At 48.3% G+C, this 21316-nt stretch overlaps 1 protein-coding gene across 2 annotated transcripts in view; it reads right to left on the bottom strand.

Moving 5' to 3' along the window:
- Positions 1-21316, bottom strand: part of Tenm4 (teneurin transmembrane protein 4) — a 703400-nt gene that overhangs the window by 208102 nt on the left and 473982 nt on the right. For both annotated transcript variants that reach the window (XM_029479435.2, XM_085841517.1), the window contains 3 exons: positions 11451-11706; positions 1818-1916; positions 408-643 (listed from right to left, as the gene is read on the bottom strand). In XM_029479435.2, coding sequence (XP_029335295.1) covers positions 408-643; positions 1818-1916; positions 11451-11706 — 591 coding nt within the window. The remainder of the gene's footprint in view (positions 1-407; positions 644-1817; positions 1917-11450; positions 11707-21316) is intronic.

Below are 21316 nucleotides of genomic sequence, written 5' to 3' on the forward strand. Positions count from 1 at the left end.
AGAATTCTCTACCTCCCTGCCTCTCACCCTTGTCACATGGAGCAACCTAGCGCCCAGTCCTCCTAAGTTGTTATTTCATTTTAGCGGCTCTGATCTAGGACACTCATGTCCCAGACCACTATCTCAGAGTCCTCATTGCCTTGTGCCTCAGTGCTAGAGAACCAACACATGTAAGGCAGATCCTAATATTCCTTCCCAGTCCAGCCTCAGAGGAGAGAGCGGAGAGCCTGGAAGAGCTGCCGTTATGGTGTGGACACAGGCCAGACCAGTGCAAGGCTTCTTGGTACAGCCTGTGCACTATGACTGTGGTGCTGGTACAGGGCCTTTGGCGGCCCTGGCTGCTTCGATTGGTGGCCCCTGGCCAAATGGGAGCCATGGGGAGCTGTGGGGGAGGAGGAAATGCTTACCCACAAAGTATGCGAGCAGGATGACGAGCGTAGCTGAGATGAGGATGGCGCTCAGCGCTGCACACTTCCAGTTGCAGTACTTGGAAGGCTTCTTGAGGTTAAAGGCTGGTCGGGAGAAGGTGCTGCGGGGCAGGGGCCGGGGTGGGGGTGAGTACACGGTGCTAGACGTTAGGGGGTACCCTGGGGATGTGGTGCAGAAGAGCGGGGAGGTGCCTCCGGGCTTGAAGAGGAAGTGCCTGTGGATGGAGAGAGGTGGGAAGGTGTCAGGGTCTGCCAGCTAACCAGGCTCCCAGGCCAACCTGCAGGATAGAGGCGCAGAAGGAGCATGCAGAGGAGCCTGGAGAGAGAGAGAAAAGAAGAGAATCACCACAGGGCAGGTGACAGGGTCAGGAAGAGTCACAGACCAGACCACAAACGGGGCACAAGAAGACACGTTCCCACAGAGCACTCGGTGCTACCCACAAGAATACCCACCCAAGGCCGAAGACACTACCCACTCAACAGAGGTTGCCCCGAAGTCCTTTTCCTGGGAACAGTGGAGCTGGGTCTTGTGATATAAACTCTGCTTTCTAAAGCCATTATAGTAGCTTAGGGGGATGCCTAAAGTCCTGAAAGTCTCCTGGAGGCCACTGGGACTTTTTTTTTTCCTGTTGCTCTAATACCTGCATTCCAGTGAATGTTGATAAGGCATTGGAAGCCCTTCTTTTTTAAATGGATTTTTCTGGGGTAGAAACCAAGAGCTCACTACTAAGTTCTGCCCATGAATGGATGGCTAGTATGAATGCCCTCACAGCCTTAGGGGCGTGGCTGCTGTAGGCAGAGCCCATGTGATAGCTGTGTGGAGGACAGGCTATCAAGCCCATCCTGTAGCCCAGCTGCAGTCTTGAAAACAGCAGAGTATGGTCAAAGCGCATGGTTGTGGCCAAAGGAGGTGTTGAAAGATCCTGCCCAGTGTGGCCTGAACCATGGCCTTGGGGGGACTCGTGCAAAGCTTGGGTGGACTGCATGACTTATCCCACACAGCCCTGCAATCTTAGGACAAACCCACCGCTCCTGGGGTAGAAGACATTCAGACCACAGCGTACACACTCAAGGCCACATAAGATATGGGCCTGTGCTGTGTTAAAGAAAAAAAAAATTGTTTTGTGAGATGGTTTCCAGGATGGTGAAGGCAGCCGATGAGATGCCGAGAGCTGCATATTAACGAGACTGCTGTTAATATGCTGGGGTGGGGGATGGGATATCTCAAGGACACACTTGCAAGTTGAACATGGACTTGGGGATGTGCATGCAACATGGCATCACTTCCCCGAGGCGTTCCCAGGGAAAGGTCTCAGGGGTCTGCATGCAAGTGCAGGAGCGACAGGGAGAGCACACACACGGAGGAGCACGGGGAGGGGTGCCACCTACCCGTCACTGTAAGCCCCATCATGGCGGGAGGCGCTGAGAATGTCCATCTCAATGAGGTTGTCCTGCAATGTCCCTAGGAATGGCTGCTTGCCTAGGTTTCTACGCACACATGGAGACATGAATGAAGCAATGAGTCATGCATCCATGGAGGGGACAGTAGAGAAACAAATGAGAGTGGCTGTTGGGTGCAGCTGTGCATGAGACCAGCAGGGACAAAGGTTCCAGGCAGCAGGTCAGTGTGCAAAGCCGCATGTGCGAGGGATCCACCTGGCACAGAGCATTCGGAGGGAGTGCTCTCCATACAAACCCGCGTGGCTGGAAGCTGTGGACATCCACCTACAGTTCTCACTGAACAGGACCGGCAGGTGCCCCAGCAGTGGGCTGGGTACATTATATCTATTTTCAAAACAGATGCTATGCAAGGAGGCCAGGGTGATCCCAATACAGTAGAGGATGATACTGGGATGTGGATGTTCTCCTGGGACTCGCCAAGGGCACCAGAAGCAAGGCTGGAAGCAAGGATTTGCACTTGATATCTGGATCCAAAGCCCAATGCTCCCTTCTACCTGACTCATTCCACACTTACTAACGCAACATCTGGGAAACATTCTGGAGAGTTGCAAACCTCCCAGGCCCAGCAGAGCCCCAGGGACTCAGTTGGTGTACTGAGATGGGGCCCAGCAGAGCCCCAGGACTGAGATGGGGCCCAGAAGCTGTAGTTTTCCTAAGTCCCTGTTGATGTGGAGCCTGGTTAGGGTCTCACCATCCCTCAGCTGTGTGTGAGATCAGGGCAGTGACTGATCAGTGAGGAAGACAGTTCCCTGAAGACAGGGAAGGGCTCTTTGTCTGTGGTGGCATTACAGTACTTATGCATTCACCTGACTATACCCCAGAATGAAGACAGCCACCCTAGCCCTTATGGGCCTCACCCGTACCTGCTAGGTGATGCCATTCACCCTTGAGTGCTCTGGATTCCCCCCTCCAGCTAGTTTCAGGACTGTTGCTGCCTCATGATAAGACATACTAGAGGGAGGAGAAAAGTCAGAAAGCAGGCTCCAGGTTCCAGTCCTGCCAAGGAACCTTTGTGCCTCTTACCAGGCCTTAACACAAAATATTCAGGTGTAAGGTTTTTATTATTTATTTTTTTTATACCACCTTCCTGATGTGTGACTTTGGGTACAGATCTTAACTCCCCTTACTCTTCCTTCCTATACACTGGGCATAATAACAGTATGGTTGCCATGGGGTCAGTTGGGATGATGCTAACTAAATGCAACAGTCACCCTAACCTGTAGCCATCACTCACGGTCTGCTCTTCTAGAGCTCTGTGAGTGACTCACATTTATCCCCCACCCCCACGCTTATCAGGCCAGCTCTGTCATCTCCCCTTGCAACAGAGGAGCAGCTTTTCTGAGGTCATCTCACATGGTGAACAGGTGGCAGAGTTTGTCCTGGCGCGGGATTGGTTAGTGCCCAGAGCTCAGGGCTTCTGCTCCAGAACTCTACACAGCCTGGTTTTTGCCTGTTACCTCCTCAACCTAAGAGAAAGCACCATCTGGAGGTCCCAACATTCCAGTGACAGCGGCGTACGAAGTGACACTGGTTTGTAGCTGGGACATTGATAATGAGGCGCTAGTGGGCTGTGCTCTGTGGAGGGTCAGAAAGCACAACCTGAGCCCACCATGACCAGGATTTCCTGCCATGAGGCTCCTACAGTGCCTGGGAGGTATGCAGGGGTTGAAAACTTCATTACTCTAGGCAGGTGGTGCTGCTGATGGGAGGCCTGAGAGACAAGGCAGATCCGGAATTGAGGCCCCATCTGCATCACTCTGAGGATCTATCAAAGGGTGATCACACGTGAAATATACAGATCCTCTCTCTGCCCTTAACCCTCCCCAGGCCTGACCAGTCCCACAGATCGTATGAGCCCTGGTTTGGATTGCTCCTCCGAAGTCATACTTCTGGCTACAGACACATTTGGCTTCCTTGCTCCTCTCAAACAAGCTAAGCCTGAATTGTTCTGTAAATATTCCCTTGGATCATACCTCCCTCCAGAGCTATGACTTCTTACAGATCCATAGCTCCCCATCTTTATCCCCAGCCACTCTTCACTGACCCTTTTGCATTGGTTTAGTACACACACACACACACACACACCACACACCACACACACCACACACACACACACACACACACACACACACATTCACAGAGTGATGTTGGAGAACACTGCACAATATGTTTCTTCCTCTTATAATTCCAATTCTGCAAGGCAGGTGTCCTTTATGTCCAGCTTGTTGCTATGTGCCCAGAGGAGAGGATTGCCCAGTACATGCATGCACTCACTAAACAGATCTGAGCTTTGTGTTGCTGGGTTCAGGGCATGCAGGAGGGGCCTGCCTGGCATATGGCAGACACACAGTCAGTGCCTAGAGACAGCAGCCGGCGGAGCGTATTATTATCTCCTTTAGTCTCTTGTTTTAAGAAGGATTTTTTGGTCTCTCTTCATCCTACATCACCCACCATGCGGAGACCCCACAGAGTTGGCTCAGGGGACCTGAGCAGAGTTCTGCTGCCTTCCTGCACAGCCGGTTTCTGGGAACGCTTGGGAGTTTGACAGCAGCCTATATTCTAGAGAGTCTAGCCTGCACCTTACCAAAAATAAACAAATAAGTGTGTGTGTTTTAAAGGCCCAACAAATAAGATCAAAATGCTAATGATAGGATATTTCAAGTGCCTAGATCAAAATATTTTTACTTTAAATCTGTGTCTATGCATGTTCATGTGTGCATGTTCACATGTGATGTTAATGTGCGCTAGTGCACGTGAAGGTTGGAGGATAACCTTGGGCATCATTCATCTTTTTCTTTCTTTGAGACAGGATCTCTCACTGGCTAATTAGGCTAGGCTGGCTGGCCAGTAAGCCCCAGGGATTCATGTCTCATAGTGGGATTATAGTGAGTGCTATCACATCCCGAATTTTTATTCGGGTTCTGGGGATCACATCCATGTCTTCACAATTGGAAAGTAAGTGCCTGACTGAGCCATCTCTCCAGCCCCGTTTTAACTTTTACAATTTAAAATAGAATAGAAACATGTTTAAATGGGGAGAGAACTGACAACCGTCCCTTAAAAGCCCAGAGCCAGAGGATAAGAGGACAGACAGGCAGTGGAGCAGGATGAAGAATTTCTCAAGCTACACAGTGATGGATCTCCTGGAAGTGCTTCTGATAGCATGCCAACCTGGGCATTCATCATGTAGACCATGGAGACACGTGCCCTGATCCTAAACCCACGCAAGTCAGTGCAGTGTCAGAGCAGAGACCATGGAGACATGCATCCTGAGCCTAAGTCCAGACAAGTCAGTGTGGTGGCAGGGCAGAGACTGAGTTACAGGTGTCCTAACTCCCAGCTCAAGAAACCCCTAAATGTTCTACCCCCACCAATACTTTAGATGTCTAGCTCCTACAAGAAATAAAAGGTTCCTGGAGTTTTTTCACGGAAACACAAACTCTTGCGCCCACTTGGGGTCATAGTCCTGTGTGGCTCCCTGCCCACATATGCTGACAGCTCAGGAATGGAGGTTTGACTTATGATTAGGCATGGTCTTCTTGTGTGTGGGTAGTGCTTCCACCTCAGTTTACAGACCTAGAACCTGAGGCTTAGTGAGACTTTTCAGGGTCACATGGAAAGGAAAAGAGAGGAATGGGGTTCAAAGCAGGTGTCCTTGACTTTGGCCCTAGCTGCACTGGGTTTGACTGGCAAGGGCTGTGTTATTCTAGGATTGGGGAGGGATTTGGCCCCCTTTACACACAGATGAGTTCCTGAGCATCCTGAAGCAGGAGCTCCCAGGGCCACTGGTATCATCCAGAGCAGGAGGAGTTTACCTTGAGAGGGAAAAATGTGTGGTTTTGGGAAGGGAAGTCGCCAGACCTTTAAGAGAAATAGATCTTTAGGATGGTCCCACCCAACAGCCAGTCTGCTTACATAAGCCAGTGTGCTGGATTGTGTTTCAGTCCACAAAGCCCTGGGATAGCCACCGTCACATCTGATTGCCATCTCCCAGTAGTGTAGGACAGCAGGAATCATACCCTAAGTGTGCAGATGACATCTCACAGTGTGCAGGTGTCAGTGACTCAGCCAAGCTCACAAGGAGTCAGAGATGCACCTGGTGCTCAGAGACAGGGATGAGGAAAGGAGACAACAACAACCACAACCACCACGACCACCACTACCACAACCACCACTACCACAACAACAACAACCATGACCTAGATCTTCCAGACCACAGTTATCCTCTGAAAGGCCAACCTCATAATGCCACAACTTAGACGCTGTGAACAGCTATTGACCAACTACCGGGATTCTGACCTAATGACTGCAGGAAGGGTGGGACCCCTTTTCAATGTCCTGAGCCCCTCTGCTGCTCACTTCTATCTGTCATTCTCAGGAGATCTCTGTCCTCCTAACTTCACCCAGCTATTTACCATCTTCCTCCGCTCCTCCTCCTTTCTGGCTCTGTGCCTGTGTCTCGCTTCTCTTGAGCTGAGTATTCTCTCTGCTGGCAACGCCTGCCAATGGATGCCTTGGGAAGCCGCTTCACTTGTTACTTATTCTTGAGAAACAGGGTCTCACTATGTGGCCTCACACTCACCATCCTTCCGCCTTAGGCTTCTGAGTGCTGACCCACCACATCTGGCCCAAGAAGACAACTTTAAGTGATGTGGGTGTGGGGTGGGGAATTGAGGTCAGATAGCTCAATGTTCTAGCCTTCCCATGTGCTGGCTGTGGGATCTAAGGCAAGTAACTTAGTGTTTTGTGATTCAGATCCTCCCTGTCCTTCCTCTATCAATGGAAAGTGGTGTGTATATTTGTGTGTGTGGTACGTGTGAATGTATGTGTGTGGTGTGTGTTATGTGTGTGAATGTGTGTATGAGTATGTATGTATGTGAATGTGCATGAGTGGTGTGTGCTCTAATGAGAGTACTTATGCAGAAAAGAGTTAGGGTGCAGACTACTGTGAAAGGCTAAGACTGGCCCCCCATCTGGGAACATGGCCTTCAGGACGGTTTCCCGTGTGAACTGATAACAGGTAATTGCTCCACTGTGTACAAACTACATATTTAACTCAATGATGCACGAATGTTTTCCTTCCAAGAGTATGCATGTGACTTAAGTATGTTCTAGTCAGAGGCTGCCCCTATGGCAATTCCCATTATAACCCTGGGGCACTGGGTCCCTCCTGTGCCTCCGGCCTGGCAGCTTTCACTGAGGGATCAGGGTGTGTCTCTTCTGGGTGATACTATGAGGTGAAGCCTCTGGTTTGAAGCCCTTGACTTCACCCTACACACCTTTCCTTTACCAATTTGCCAAACGTTTTGTCACCACAGTGAACTCAGAGCCATACTCATGGCAGAGTGTCATGAGCTCTATTTGCAAATTGCCAAACCTGGAGTAGTCTTGGGGACCTCAAACATAACTATTTGTGAGAGAGTTGGGAGGGGGACTAAGAGGTTGTATGTGGGAACTAGTCTGGATAACACTCGGAAGCTCCCAGGGAGGTCTCGAAGAGTGCCTGGCATGGTTATGGATGCTCTCAAGCACATAAAATGATACCTTTTCTGTTTGCTCCTCTCAAGCATCATCATTAGTGCCCATCTTCCCTTCAGAGGTCTGCCTCCCTCTAGAAGCTTCTTGCATAGCAGTGGGCTTTGTCTTGTATACATCTGAGATCAAATCACCCAACAACAGAGAAGACTTCCTATTCAAACTCTCCAGCGCTCATTATACAAATAAAGCAAAGACGCTCAGGCAGGTCAAGTGACGTTCTGAGGTTGCCCTGCCTCATCAGAAGGCATTGTGTCTCATTTGGGGAATCACAGTAGGGTTGGCCTGGAGATTGCTGGGTAGCCCTCATTCCTGAGGTTACATAGGCTATTTCCCAAATTCAGTTTGAAGGGGGGGAAAAAAAAGGCTCCAGGCTCCTGGACTAGGCCTGGGAAGAGCTGAGGCAGAGCAGAGGTCTGGCAGCCTTCTGTTCAGGCTTCCCCTGCATCTGACAGGAGCCTGATGGGTTATTAATCAGACAGTCCCTATGAAATCAATTAAGCACATGATGCTGCAGCCAGTCAAAGAAGTAGATCAGAGGTTGGGGGACCTTCGGCACATGGCTCCACACACAAGAACTACAGATGCTCATGTAGGGCTTACTCCAGCTCTAGGGGGAACAAGCAGGTCCAGGCTCCTCCCTGAAGGACTCAGTTGATCTTGGGGATTGGCAGAGGTACAAGAGGTATAAGAAATGAGCAGTTCTACAGCCTGCTCTCTCCACCCTTCTGATAGACTTTCTTTTTCTGCCAGGATGAAATGCAATCCCTCTTGGTCATCCTACCAGCTGCTATGGTATCTGCACATTTGCTTAGATTCTCAGCATGGACTCTGCTTAACATTGAGGGAAGTGTGTGTGTGTGTGTGTGTGTTACTTAGGAGCTTCTCCTGGGTATGGGCAGGACAATATTTGGGGATAACCTGTCAAGTAGACCTGCTCTATTGGGCTTCCTCATCTTCCCCTCTGTATCCTCGGGACTTCTGACTCTCTTTATCTCAGTCACATGGCTCTGGAGCCATTGGGAAGCTGTCCCTTTTCCCCACCCAAGTCTCAGTTAAGCATAGTTAGTCATCTATTTGTCCCATCTTTACTTTTTATACTTGTGTGTTCATATTATAAGCTCCCACCCATGCTGTAGCAAGCACTGTGTCACTCACTGGGGACCTCACAGTAATAAAAGCATAGCATGTCCCTCAGATTCCTCTGCCATGACAATCTTTCGCAAGCAACTGTTCTCTCGGATATTGTAGCGCATAGTAGGTATCCGGTGAGTATTTAATGATAATGAGCACTACCATGAATTCCTGGAGCCCCTAAGACATTATATTGCAATGTAACGGATAGAAAAGCCAGAGGATGAAGATGGTGGGTTAAAGTTAAAATTACAGGTCTCATGTGGCTGAAGATAGCTATAAATGTGGCTTAAATCATTAACTTACCTAAAGCATTATGAGGGTGTGTGTGTTTTTGTTGTTCTGTTTGCATTTTGGTAACTTGATTATATAGTTCTCAAGTGTGAACTTTGTTGCTGTGTCATGTTGTCATGCCAAAAGGTTTGGCATGCTTGAAAGCCAAGGTAAGAAGATGGCCCATCTACTTTAAAAATCCCAGTCTTTCCCTAATGCTCAGTTGCCGATTCCGCCTGCCAGACTTGACAGCTTTTTCTCTCCTAACTTCATCTTGTTAGCCTAGTGCCATCAGCCTGCTAAGGTCAGCATTAACATGCAGAATTCTGTTGGTGTCATCCAGCAGAACTGGTGCTGCTCTCAGTTTGGGGGTCATCATGAGATGCAATGCATTTTGGAGTCACAGACAAAGCCTTCCTCAGCTATTCAGATGGGCTTTGGGAATAAGCAGGACTCAACTAGACCAAGAAGTGAAGAAGAGGGCAGCTTTGGTGGGGACATGCAAAGACCTAAACAGAAGCCTGAAAGAGCATAGGCTGGAGGAGGTTAGATGCATAGATATGTTTAAACTCACACTAAACACACATAATCAAATTACATATATAATGGTGTGCTGCATGTATGTTGATGAATACATGAAAGGGTATGTGTGCCTGTATGCACCTTTTGGTAGACTTAGGAGACATTTTTCTTCCTGCTTAATTGATTTGCTAGCAGCTCTATGATGGACATTACTTATTTGAATAATAATGAAAGATAAAAATCACAATTTCTTGCATCCTAAGCAACAGAGATAGGAGGACAGAGAATCAACAAGGCAGGGGAGCTCTAGCTGATAGGCCAGAGGATGTGAGCTGGGATGATCTTACACCACATACTAATGCCCTGGAAAACCTCACTTGCTGCCCCTCTTCCACCTCCCTTTCCTTTGAGAAATGTACAGGCTCAAAGGAGGAAGTCCCACCTTGCTCTCAAATAAGAAAAAAAAAACAAAAACATCCAAATAGTGAGAGTGGTGGCCATGATGCATGCAGATGACTCGACCCACTGATTAGTGAGGAGTTTCCGTCAGCCAGGTCCCACTCAATGAGCACTGAGTGTGATGGAAGCGTGATTGGCTACCCCCCTTCCCCCCTCCCACTGTGGGATGACAACAATGAATCCACTCTGTAACCAGTGAGGGCAGGAGAGGCATCTTAAAGGATGTGAATGGAAAAGGTGATAATTAGGACACGGGGCTGAGTCATGGTTGGCTGATCTCTGAGAAACTTGGGCTTGGAAAAATGATTCCACAAGAATGAAATGTGACCAAAGGATTATGAATTTGCTCATGTAGAGCTGCATGCCCCAACATCATGCCTACATCATCACCATGATCATCTCGGGCCGGGCAGAAGCAAGTGTGCATAGGGTTTGTGTGAAGGCTAATTTCACTTTCTTAAGTGTGGTCTGGCTTTGCACTCCTCATGAAGAACAGGAGATTGGGAAAAGAAAACCCGTGTGTTCTTCCTTTAAGAGAGGGCGTGGAAGAAGAAGTATTGCTGGGCTAGCCTGGGACACTTCACCTGGGATTTAGGGAACAGGGAGAGGCCATGCCTAAAGTGCTTTATTCAGATGGTAAAACTGTGTACAAATCTAATTCTTTATCTTCCTATGATTTCTTAAGCAAGTTGCATGAGTTGCAGGGTTTTTACACACACATACACAAACACACACACACACACACCATTTTAGAAAACAGGAGTTAAGCACAGGGGAGGAAGATGGCTACAGGACCCAGACTGCCTGCAGTCCCTGGGCTGAAGGAAACACCCCATGACACTCCTGGAAGAAGCCAGTGAACTGCAGAGTAACAGTCTGCAACAGAGAGTCTAGCACCCCAGGTTGGAGTCCCAGCTATGTATCTACCTCTTGTATGATCTGACCTACCACAGACCCATTGGTTTTCAACTTCTGGAACTCCTGGATGGGGGCATCACATAAAAATCCACCTATTCAAGGTATGAGCATTGTATGACAATATGAAAGTCTAGGTTATTGATGTTGAGAGAAAAGCCTTAGGGGCTATCACTGTGTGCAGAAGGGTCAGGACATCAAGACAGGAGATGGGAAGGGGAGAACGGCCTTCACAGAGTTCCTGTCACAGTCCAGATGGTCTGATGCTAGGCACAGGGCAGTGAAATTGTGCACTGCTGGCTGTTGAGGACCCAGCCAAAGCGGAACTGAGTGCCTACCTTGTCCCACTCCTTTGCACACCTCTTGCCTGCTCTTATAGAAGAAGCCTTACCCAGCTAGCTTCATTGCCATTGCCTAGACAAGGCAGGTGATGTTCGTGAGTCTATCAATTGGACCAACACATACCTTTAGTAAGCAGCAGGCTAGCACTGAACCTCAGCCCTGGTGGGTTCTAAAATCCTAGCCTCCCAGAGCTCTCTCCTTCTACCATTGGAGAATAGCAGCCAGAGGCCAGGCACTTCATACCAGCTTCAATGAACAGATAAGAGGTAGAGACATGCTCCCTGATGGTCTGGTCACCAATGGACCATAGTGTCTACCTGGTCTGCCCTCTGCCCACCTAGCCCACCCATGCCCACCCAGCCTCAGTCCACTGGGACCCACCTGGTTTCCAGTGGGATGTTACTGTTGAGTAGCCAGTTGTCCTGGGCATGGGTTGGCTCCTGGGCGCTGCCTGCTGGGGGCTCCCCGGAGAGTGAGTGGTCTGTGGGTGCTGGGCTGGGGTTGCTCCTTGGGGTGAAGTTGCCCCTGTTCAAGGAGTTGATGGAGGCCGCGTGGTGCTGGTTGGGGGTATGGGCGTGGGGCAGTGGTGGTGGAGGCGTCCGGAGCCGAGGGTGGTTCTGCAGGCTGCTGGGATGATCTAGGAAACAAGCAGTCATGGTCAGTGGGCTACTGGCTGGGTGAGGCCCCTGGGGGACAAACAGACTCCAGGGGAGAGAATCAGTGTGTTCAGTACTAGCAAATCACATAGTAATTCATTCAATCAAATCAGAGGTTCACGGATAGCTCCGAACTCCTGTTCTCTGCATGTGCTGGGCAATAAATGAAATAAAAAATCCCACCCCATTGAACATAGACTTTAGGAGAGTTATAAGAAATAATTTTTTGAGAGGGAGAGCAGGCTTGGGCATGTAAGACTCCAATTGTCAATATCAGCAACTTTATTCCGATCAACAACTTCACCTTTGATCTGTCACATGTTTTGGGTTTGGGGTCTTTTGAGCCCAGTTTCTCACCAGTGGCTTCCTCACTTGAGAGTGAGTGTGTTTGAGATGGACGGCCTGGCAACATGAGCCACATTTATTGAATCAAGAACCCTGGGATAGGGACCCAGGAATCTGACTTTACAGAGCCCCCGGGTAAGGGATGCATGGTTCAGTTTGAGAATCACTGATCCTATAAATGGTGCATAGTAAATGAAATTAACAAGATAAATAAGTGCAATGAACAGCTGAGAGTCTGACAAACCTAAAAACACAGGGCTAGGGCAGAGCTCTGTCTGTATGAAGCACGTGCCCCATGACGGTGGAGAGCAACCTGTCTTGGGGAGAAGAGGGCTGCAAGGAGGGCTTTTGAGCACAGTGAGCCATGCTGTGTCTGGGTGCGTAAAACCCACCAGTACACTTACTGAGCACACACTGTGTGCCAAACCATGTTCTGTGCCCCATACAGATGAGAAGACTGAGACAAATATTTTATTTAGTCCTTTCAGTTACCCAGAGCAACAGGTATACATGTGTTAAAAACAAACAAACAAACAAAACAAAATAAAACGCCAAAACCCTGGTCTTGGGGTGGATAATGCGGGTTCCTATCGGAATGTGGTAAAGCAGATTCTCTCTGCAAAGAACTAAAGCAAACTTTGCTGTAATGATGGCAGGTCCAGGAGTGAATCTTTCCCCTTCACCTAAGCTACTCTCACAAGGCTGCATGATTGGGAAGAAGTCAGGAAGTCAGAATCCAGTCTAGGATTCCACCATTTAGTAAACATACAACCCTGGACAAGTCACTGAACCTCTTTGAGCCTCAGTTTTCATATCTGTGAAATAGGAAGGGCATTTGTTACCGAGATTATAGTACTACAATGATACCAAATTGGCAGTCGACAGGACCGAAATATATTAATAGAAGATATATCAGTCTTTACCTTTTATGGTAACGAGATACCAAGTAAATCTGGAGGGAAACTGAGGGAGTAGGTTAGAAGTAGAAGGGAGAAGGACATGATTGATAATCTATCCAAAGGGGACATATTCCAAGATGCTACGTGTAGTCCAAAGTCTGGGTTGGGCTCTGAGGTATTCCTGCCTCCCAGCCTCTTCTCTCATCAGCTCCACTACAATACCTTCTCCAGCCATGCGACCCCCAAAGGTCAGGAGTGGTGGAGGTGGTTCAAGGGACTGAAACATCAGTGCAGGAAAGGAGGGTCTCTAGATACCAACGAGTGTGGATGAAGCCCACTGTCCCCTGAAGATGCTGAAGTCCTTGGTCAGAAGAGAGTTAGCACAGTTGTCCCTTGAGGGGAGGGGTGAGACCATGGAAGTCAATCTGAACTGGGCAGGTTGAGTATCCACTGCTCTCTCAGTGAACAAGCAGCCTTTGATGGAGAAAGTGAATGTGGCTGGGGCCATTTGCTGTGCCCAGCGCTTCTCCAGCAGCACTTTCCATTTGAGACAGGACTCCTACATAGCTCTCAAAACTATGTCCGAGGTTCTCAACCCATGGGGTCATAACCACTTTTGGGGGTCAAATGACCCTTTCACTGGGGTGGTGTATCAGATATCCTGCATATCAGATGTCTACATTATGATTCATCACAGTAACAAAATTACAGTTAAGGAAGTAGCAACTAAGTAATTATATGGTTGGGGGTCACCACACCATGAAGAACTGTATTGTAGGGTTGCAGCATTAGGAAGATTGAGGACCACTGAACTATGTAAACCAGATGGACTTTAAACTCAAAGGGATTTCCCTGACTCTGCCATAAACACACACATGCACACGCAGTTGTTAGGGTTCTCCAGTATCTTCTCTTATTTTCTATGTGCAGAAACCCTGAACACTGGTATCTCTGCTGACTCTCAGAAGGCATAGAGAGGTTCCTGTGAGTGCTGAACAGAGACATGGATGACAAAAAGGTGCTGGGCCTTGGTGTCCCACAGCTCTGAGGTCAAGTTTTGTTTCCTCTACTTACAAGCTGTGACTGTGGGTCTGGCAAGGTGTTTCCTGACTGCTCTTTTCATGCATGCTTTCACACACACACACACACACACACACACACACACACACACACACACACACAGGCACATGCACATACATATATATACATATATATATATGTATATATATACACACATATACATGTACACACACACACATGCATTCACACATATACACACACCCATAAATAAATGTAAAAAATTTAATGTAGCATTTTTTTAAAACCTCTATGATATCCATCAAGTCACTGACCTTCAGAGTTGTAGTTTTCTGGAGATTTCTTTCTAGAGACAATACCCACCATATAAGGGTGTTTTGAGATTCAAATGAGATGCCGAGTGTGAGGTGCTCAGCACAGTGCCTGGCATACAGCATTTCAACTATATGCTATTTTCTTTCCTGCCCTGGGGACTAAACCCAGGGCCTCATCTGTGCAAGACAAGTCCCCTGTCATGGCTCTACATCCTAACCCTGCAAACAGTAGCTGCTAGCCCACAATAATGATAAAGGCACATGAATGAATAAACCATAAATAGCACTAAATGTCACCATGGAGATGACTTCAGCATTTTACACAGAAGTTCTTTAAAAAAAAGAAAGAAAGAAAGAAAGAAAAAGAAATGCGAAGGAGGAATAGGGAAATACTGCACAGAAGGGCAGCGGGCAGCGGGCAGCGCCCTTTCACAGTGGCTGATGGATTTCACTGGGGCCAATCCACTGGCTCCCAGAAGCCAGAAAAGTGCCTGGAGTTCAACACAGATCAGAAAAGTGACCAGAATGCCTGGCCTGGACCCTCCAAGCTAGGTACCTAAGGCTTTAGGGTTTGAAAGGGAAAGGGTCCTTGATGCCTTAGATGAGCCTCTCAGAGCAAGTGAGGACCGATACCAATCTCTCTCTCCTAGGCTCATGGTAGGCCCTTGTGGACCAAGCCACTCTCATGAGAAAAAAACAAAAAAAGCATAAACTTTCATAGCTTTGGCTCAGTCATGAGACCCAAGCACAGAGACCTAAAGACATCAAAGATAGCTCCAAGAAAGAGTGCCAGGTCAGGTGCTCCAAACGTGCCAACTCTTGCCAAACCACAGACAGGTGCCCAAAGCTCTCTTTGCTTCAGAGTTAATGATGACCCCACTGTGCACTGCAGTCATTAATTGGGCCCAGAAGATCGCCGTCTCTGAAAGATGATGGTATTTAATTATCATAAAACACAAAAACTCTAGTTGCCCGAGCATGCCAACAGAAAGAATAATTTGGCTTCCATTAGAATGCCATCGACCACCACTGACTTGTGGGACGGTGATGCAGAGGCGCCGGGTGCTTAGCTAATGAACCTTGGCCTGCAAGACCAATTTAGACAGACCAGAGAGTTCTTTGTCACCACAGTTCACGGCGGCATCTGACAGCCCCGCTTCTGATCTCAGGTCGGCCTCCTTTAAGCTGTGGTGTCACGGACAATTTATTTGACTTGAATTTTAACTTTGTCACCTGTCAGAGGTACACGGTAGTAGCTGGCAAACTGCAAAGTCCCGTGCCACCGTTAGAGAGAACTATCAGTAGTATTACGTTTCTATCTAGAATGGATTCCAATCTAAAAGCAAGCCGTGGTGTGAACAGAGGGCGAAGGGTCGCTCTTGGGTATGTTTTCTGTTCATTTACTTCCTCCCTGTATGGAATGTCTGCTGTTCACTTTCACTGGCGTCCCTTAATGGCCAGTGTACAGGAATTCTCAATGGTATTTTGTCTGATACACTAGTTGAACACAGGGAGAGGGAAGGACCTGGGGGTGGGGTAGCCCCTGCAGAACTTCTCACGCTGGGAGGAACACAGAGCCTTCAGGTTGCAAGGTGGTCGCTCTGCTCTCTGATTTATGTGAGGCTGACCAAACACCCAGACTATGACAATGGGTGCATTGTACAGGTTAGAACAGCAGGGCAGTGCATGTCAAAGCCCCACTGTATGGCACAGTGCTTCCCTCTTAGGGGGCTAGAAATGAGGAAGGGGTGTTTCCCAGAGTCCTGGTAGCTGTGCTGGCAGGACACAGCCAGGGAAGCTGGCAAATGCATATGGTTTATCCCAGAAGCATGCCCCACAGTGGCAGAAGTCAGGTAGACAGCTACTGTATGATTTTCCTGTTTGTTCCACTCTTGGTTCCAGATCATTCTCTGTCCTCTGACTGCATGCCTGAAAATGTCCTGCCCCTGAGCTGAATTTCAATAGGTTTGGCTCACTGTGAGGTCATTACAATGCTTGACACAGGACAGCAGACTGAGGGAAGATGCCTCTGCTCAGTCCAGTGCAGTGCACTCAGGTCGTGGTCCCCCACGTTTCTCCAGGTTACCAAGCATGCAGATGCAGTTGTCTAGGAAACTTTGAGGAAGAACAAGGGCTGGAATTAGGTGCTTCTGCCCAATGTGGTCAACAGGGAGGCACAGGATATTCAGGTCGGCGGCTGCTGTGAGCAAAGCCTGTGGCTTAAAACAGCCAAGATGGTGTGGGGACCTGGATGCCTGGAGCAGAATTCTACTGAGTGGTCACAAAAAGACAAATCTGGAATCTGGTGGTGGTTTTACGGGTGTTCAGAGGAATCACTCTGACTTCCATATTTTTAAAGTCAATGGTAGTAATAATAACGAAGTAAAAGCCCCAGGCCATTAAATGGACCTGCAGTTCCTGTCCAGCAATGGATACCCTGCTGGATCAGGACTCAGGATGGGGTAGGGTGGAAGACCCTGCTCTCTCTAAGAAAGCAGTGTCCCAAGACCATCAGATAGAGAGAGACACAATTAGCAATATTCTCTACCCCCAGAGTGCTAGTAATTGACAAGCTAAACTAAGGTCGTCACAACCCATGTTTTCTAAGTGTGGCGAGGTTGGTAGACTTCCATCTAAATGGGGTAACTATCTTTCAGTAAATACCCACCTACACATGACTTTTGTCCCTGTCAGCAGCTAAATGGCTCTGTGACCTTGAGTAAGGCACCTAATGTACCAATTTCTTGGACTGATAAAAAGGAAAAGGAAGTAGAGGGAGACGTCTCTAATTCTGGGATGCAAGACTGAACCTGAGATGTTTGCTCATCGGCATCTGGTTGCAAAAGATACTCCCAGCATGCTGTGTGTAGGATGTACTGTATGGCTGGATACCAAAAAAAGTAAAGAGAAACATAGCCTGCTCCCTCCTTCCCTTCTTCCTGCTTCCACATCTCCTGCAAGCTTCCCTCAGGACCTAAGTACTGATGCTGAGGACAGAGGTGGGCTAGACAGGCTTCTGCTGTAAAGTTGTAATAGACTTATTGAAAAAGGCCAGCTAAAGCCAGAAGCATTGGCGGTGGCGGGGACTGGGGCGGGGGGGGGGGCGTCATTTCTGGGTGTATGCATTCCTTTAAATCTATGTCTACCTCAGGGCGGAATTTGTTCTGGGAGAACTTTGTGGCTGTCAAGTGAGCTTTTCTTCCTGTCACTCTCACCTCCGTAGCCTTTTCAAAAATGGTCTGACCCATAAACAGTCAGGTCAAGGCCTAAATCAACAAAGGGCCATAGTTGATATGGTAAGACAGGAGTGATTGCGTGTGTGTGTGTGCGTGTGTGTGTGTGTGTGCGTGTGTGTGTGTGTGTGTGCGTGTGCGTGTGCGTGTGTGTGTTCAGCAGGAGTATGATGTCTTGGAGCAGATACATATTCCATAGAGTGCATAAAAGCACTACAAATGAGCACAAGCAATTGTCAGCTGGGGTTGATAGGCGTGGCGTGGCTAGTGGAAGCTCACAGAAGAGGGATCATCTCAGACATTAGAGGGTGACCCCCCTCTGGGCTATTTAGTGGTTCCCTGGCTTCCTGAGTTTGAAAAGATCCCATGAGGACAGAAGAAGATCACTCCTATCAGCCTGAAAATGAGAGGGTTTTAAGAAAGTGTGTGTGTGTGTGTGTGTGTGTGTGTGTGTGTGTGTGTGTAGGAGCCTGCCAAGAGCTTAGGACTAGCTTTCCAAGCCCCGTGGCTTATGTCCACACAGTCTACCTGCCAGGAAGTTAAATGCCCAATTACAGCCCCTGCTGCAGAGCTCTAGACTGAAGAACTTCCCTTTTTAAGCAACTAACCCATTCATGACTTTGGACGGGTCTTAATTTGTCTATGAGGAAAATGGGATTCCTCCATTCAACAGAGGTAGTTAGACTCTGCCAGGCTTTGATAGTCTGATTCTTAGAGGCTTCCCCTTGCTCCTCTCACAGAATGCCCTAGAAAGAAGATGTCAGGATGAACAGCCCTGCTTCCCTCAAATAGAGGAGTAGATTGTCTCCGTGGAGCACTTGACAGATAAGTCAGGACCAGTCCAAGAAGTTGAAGTCAACAGGAGTCCAGTTTAAGAACCAGCAAACTGGATCATGCCATTACCTGCTTTCAAGTCTGTGGGTGACTCCACTGTCCCCTGGATAAAAGCCCTCACCCTGAAGTCTGAGTTCCATCACTGCAGGATAGTACCCACACTCTCCACCCCCTCCATGAAAGATGACAAGGGCAAGACCATCTTAGATGCCTCACAAAGCTGTGTCAGTTACAGCTTTGCAAATGCTATTCTGATTGGATGGCCATATTCCCTTCATCACCAGGCTGACTCTAATTAGAAGCTGCCTACTCTAGGAAGCTCTCTGTGATGCCCTCTCCCTAGTTTGAGGTAGAGGCTCTTCCTTCAGGTTCTTCAAGCCACTATAATTCTCTAAGTCATCGACATATTCTCAGAGTACATGAGCACACAGTTTAATGGGAGGAAGGAGGCCCACAAAAGGTTTTTGATGTGCCCAGTATGTGGGAGGTGGGAGGAGGTTTGAACCCAAGGCTGTTCAGCCCTAACCATGGTGCTCATGTACCGCATGAGCCTGCCCTAGGATCTCACGTCCTTTTAACCAGCCTGTTGCTATCCCCTGGGTGTGCCAGAGTTTATCACAAGATAAAGCCATTTCTTCAGAATTTACTGATGGAAATAAAGGGGAGGAAGAGAAGGGAACATGACAGATGTGAATTTTCCTCTTGAGGGTGCTTTCTGGGTAAAGAGAAGTAGGAAACATGACCTGATAAACTGCCCTGACCTTCAGCACTAAGGTCTGGTTCTACAACACAGGCTGTTGCCTGAAGGAGCTCTGAGAACTGTCTCCAGCTGCTTGTGAAAACATAAAGTGTTTACAGCCACCTCAGTTACCAGCTGTGTCCCCTGTGCAGTTTGGAGAATATCGGGTCAAGTGTAAAGAAAGGATCACACTGCCTGGAGTACCGAAAACCCTCCCTACCTCCTGACAGTTGACATCAGCACTCCAGTGCTGAAGCCCGTGATGCTGTGGACCTCCTAACAAGAACACCACCAAGAAACAGACATTATTTTTGCTTTAAAGACTGGGAACCTGGAGCTCTGCATGGTTCTGTAGTTTAACAAGTTGTCAAAGCCCATAGACAGAGACTCTCAAGCCTGGGTTCAGAGGCCGACCCAGGAACCACCCCAGTCTTTACACAGCTAGATGTGAAACCTTGAGGCCCAACCATAGCACCATCCAACCCAATCAAGTCTAGTGGTATCCTGCTCACATGGTAGACACCTTTCTCCTTTAGGACCCAACATACCTGGGAGAAAAGGCCAAAAGCATTCAGCTAGTTACCCAGGCCAGAGAGGTACATTTTATGATTCACTACACATCATGTGTGGGCTTTCTTCCTGATACTTGTTCAGGATATTGTGGGCAGGTATTCTATTCGTTAGTGTCCAGAAGGTCAGTCATACCGGAAACAGGAAACATTCTTGTCCTCTTGTAGCCTTCTGCAAAGTGTACGACTCTGCCTCCAGGCTACAGAAATGTATCACTGATACCAATAATGGCCTCAAAGTATCAAAAGGTAGGGCACTGTTAAGCACCATTGGTACCCAGTGCCTTTGAGGCAGCAGGAGGAACACAGAGCTGTGTGTTAGGAGGCTGGCCCAGGACTGAAATAGCTGTGAACCCATACAAGTGACTGAGCTCATCTTGTGGCATCTTCCTGATGTGAAACATGGAGATACTAGTTCCAGGGGGCAGCGTTCACAGAAAGAGCTAGGAAAATGAATGCATGACCCATCACATCTGCCCGCCAGTTTTAACTATATTTATCATTGCATTCCAGAGGGAGAGACCGAGGCACGCACGGGAGAAGTGTGCTCTTGCTCCATTGCTACTCACTGTACAGACAGGACTGCACATGCCTTTAGTTTCACCTGTCTGTCCTGGCGAGGGCAAGGATACTCCTCCCACACTTACCTTTCCTGTCCCCTTCCCCTGGCAAGTGGGAGGGGACCCTGTAAATGGCATTGTTTTCACTTGTATTTGAGAGTGGTCTCTTCAGTGCTGTGCTCTGGTACACACAGCTCCGGGAAGTGATGCCAGATCTTTGCCCTTTGATAGCCACGGCATCCTAGGTGACAGATTGGCTAAAAAGGTATGAGGACCCAGAGTGGGGTCTCAGGGCATGTGAGTACCATGACTCTGTATCCAGCAGCTGCAGGTTCAAAATCAATCTCCTCTCTCTCTCTCTCTCTCTCTCTCTCTCTCTCTCTCTCTCTCTCTCTCTCTCTCTCTCCAGACTGGCCACATCACAGGCCTCTTTTGAGTCCCGATTTCTCCGAATCAGCAAGGTCACTGATGCTGCTAACCTGATTTTGATTCAGAAAGTGTGCACCTGGGCTCATTCCCCAAGAGGATTCTTTCCTTTTGGCTGTGGAATATTTTATTTCTCCAATTTCAAAATCTACTTATGTTAAAAATCGGAAGAGAAAGAAATCCAATCAGCTCAGCTGAGGTTTGCGAAACAAATAATGCAGCCGGCACAGCACCTTAATCAAACAGTTATATTCATAGCCACAGTGATCAGAGCTCTGCCTAATTTATGCCACCCAAGGTGGCCTAGAAAGATGCCTCTTGTCAACATTTGCAACCAACACCAAGACAGCCACTGAGGAGGAGACAGCATGGCTATCCAGGCCTGGCAGCCTGAGAAGTCAGGGCCACAGGTGGACTTGAGGCGTGTTCCTCAACCCTGACTCACACCTGAATGCCGTTCTGTATTTTTTCTTTTGGTTTTGAGAAGAAGAGAAAGATGGAAGCAATTAATCTGGCTGCATCCTTTGCTCTGTGCATATGGCTAGGGCTGAATGTGAGCTGCTCTCCAGTAGCTTTACTGTGAGGGAGGCTCAGCTGTTGAAGGAGGTGAGATCTTCGGGACTGTGAGTGACCT

This window comes from Mus caroli, unplaced genomic scaffold (assembly GCF_978045245.1).
Source record: "Mus caroli unplaced genomic scaffold, Mus_caroli_1 scaffold_8, whole genome shotgun sequence".
Lineage (NCBI taxonomy): Eukaryota > Metazoa > Chordata > Mammalia > Rodentia > Muridae > Mus > Mus caroli.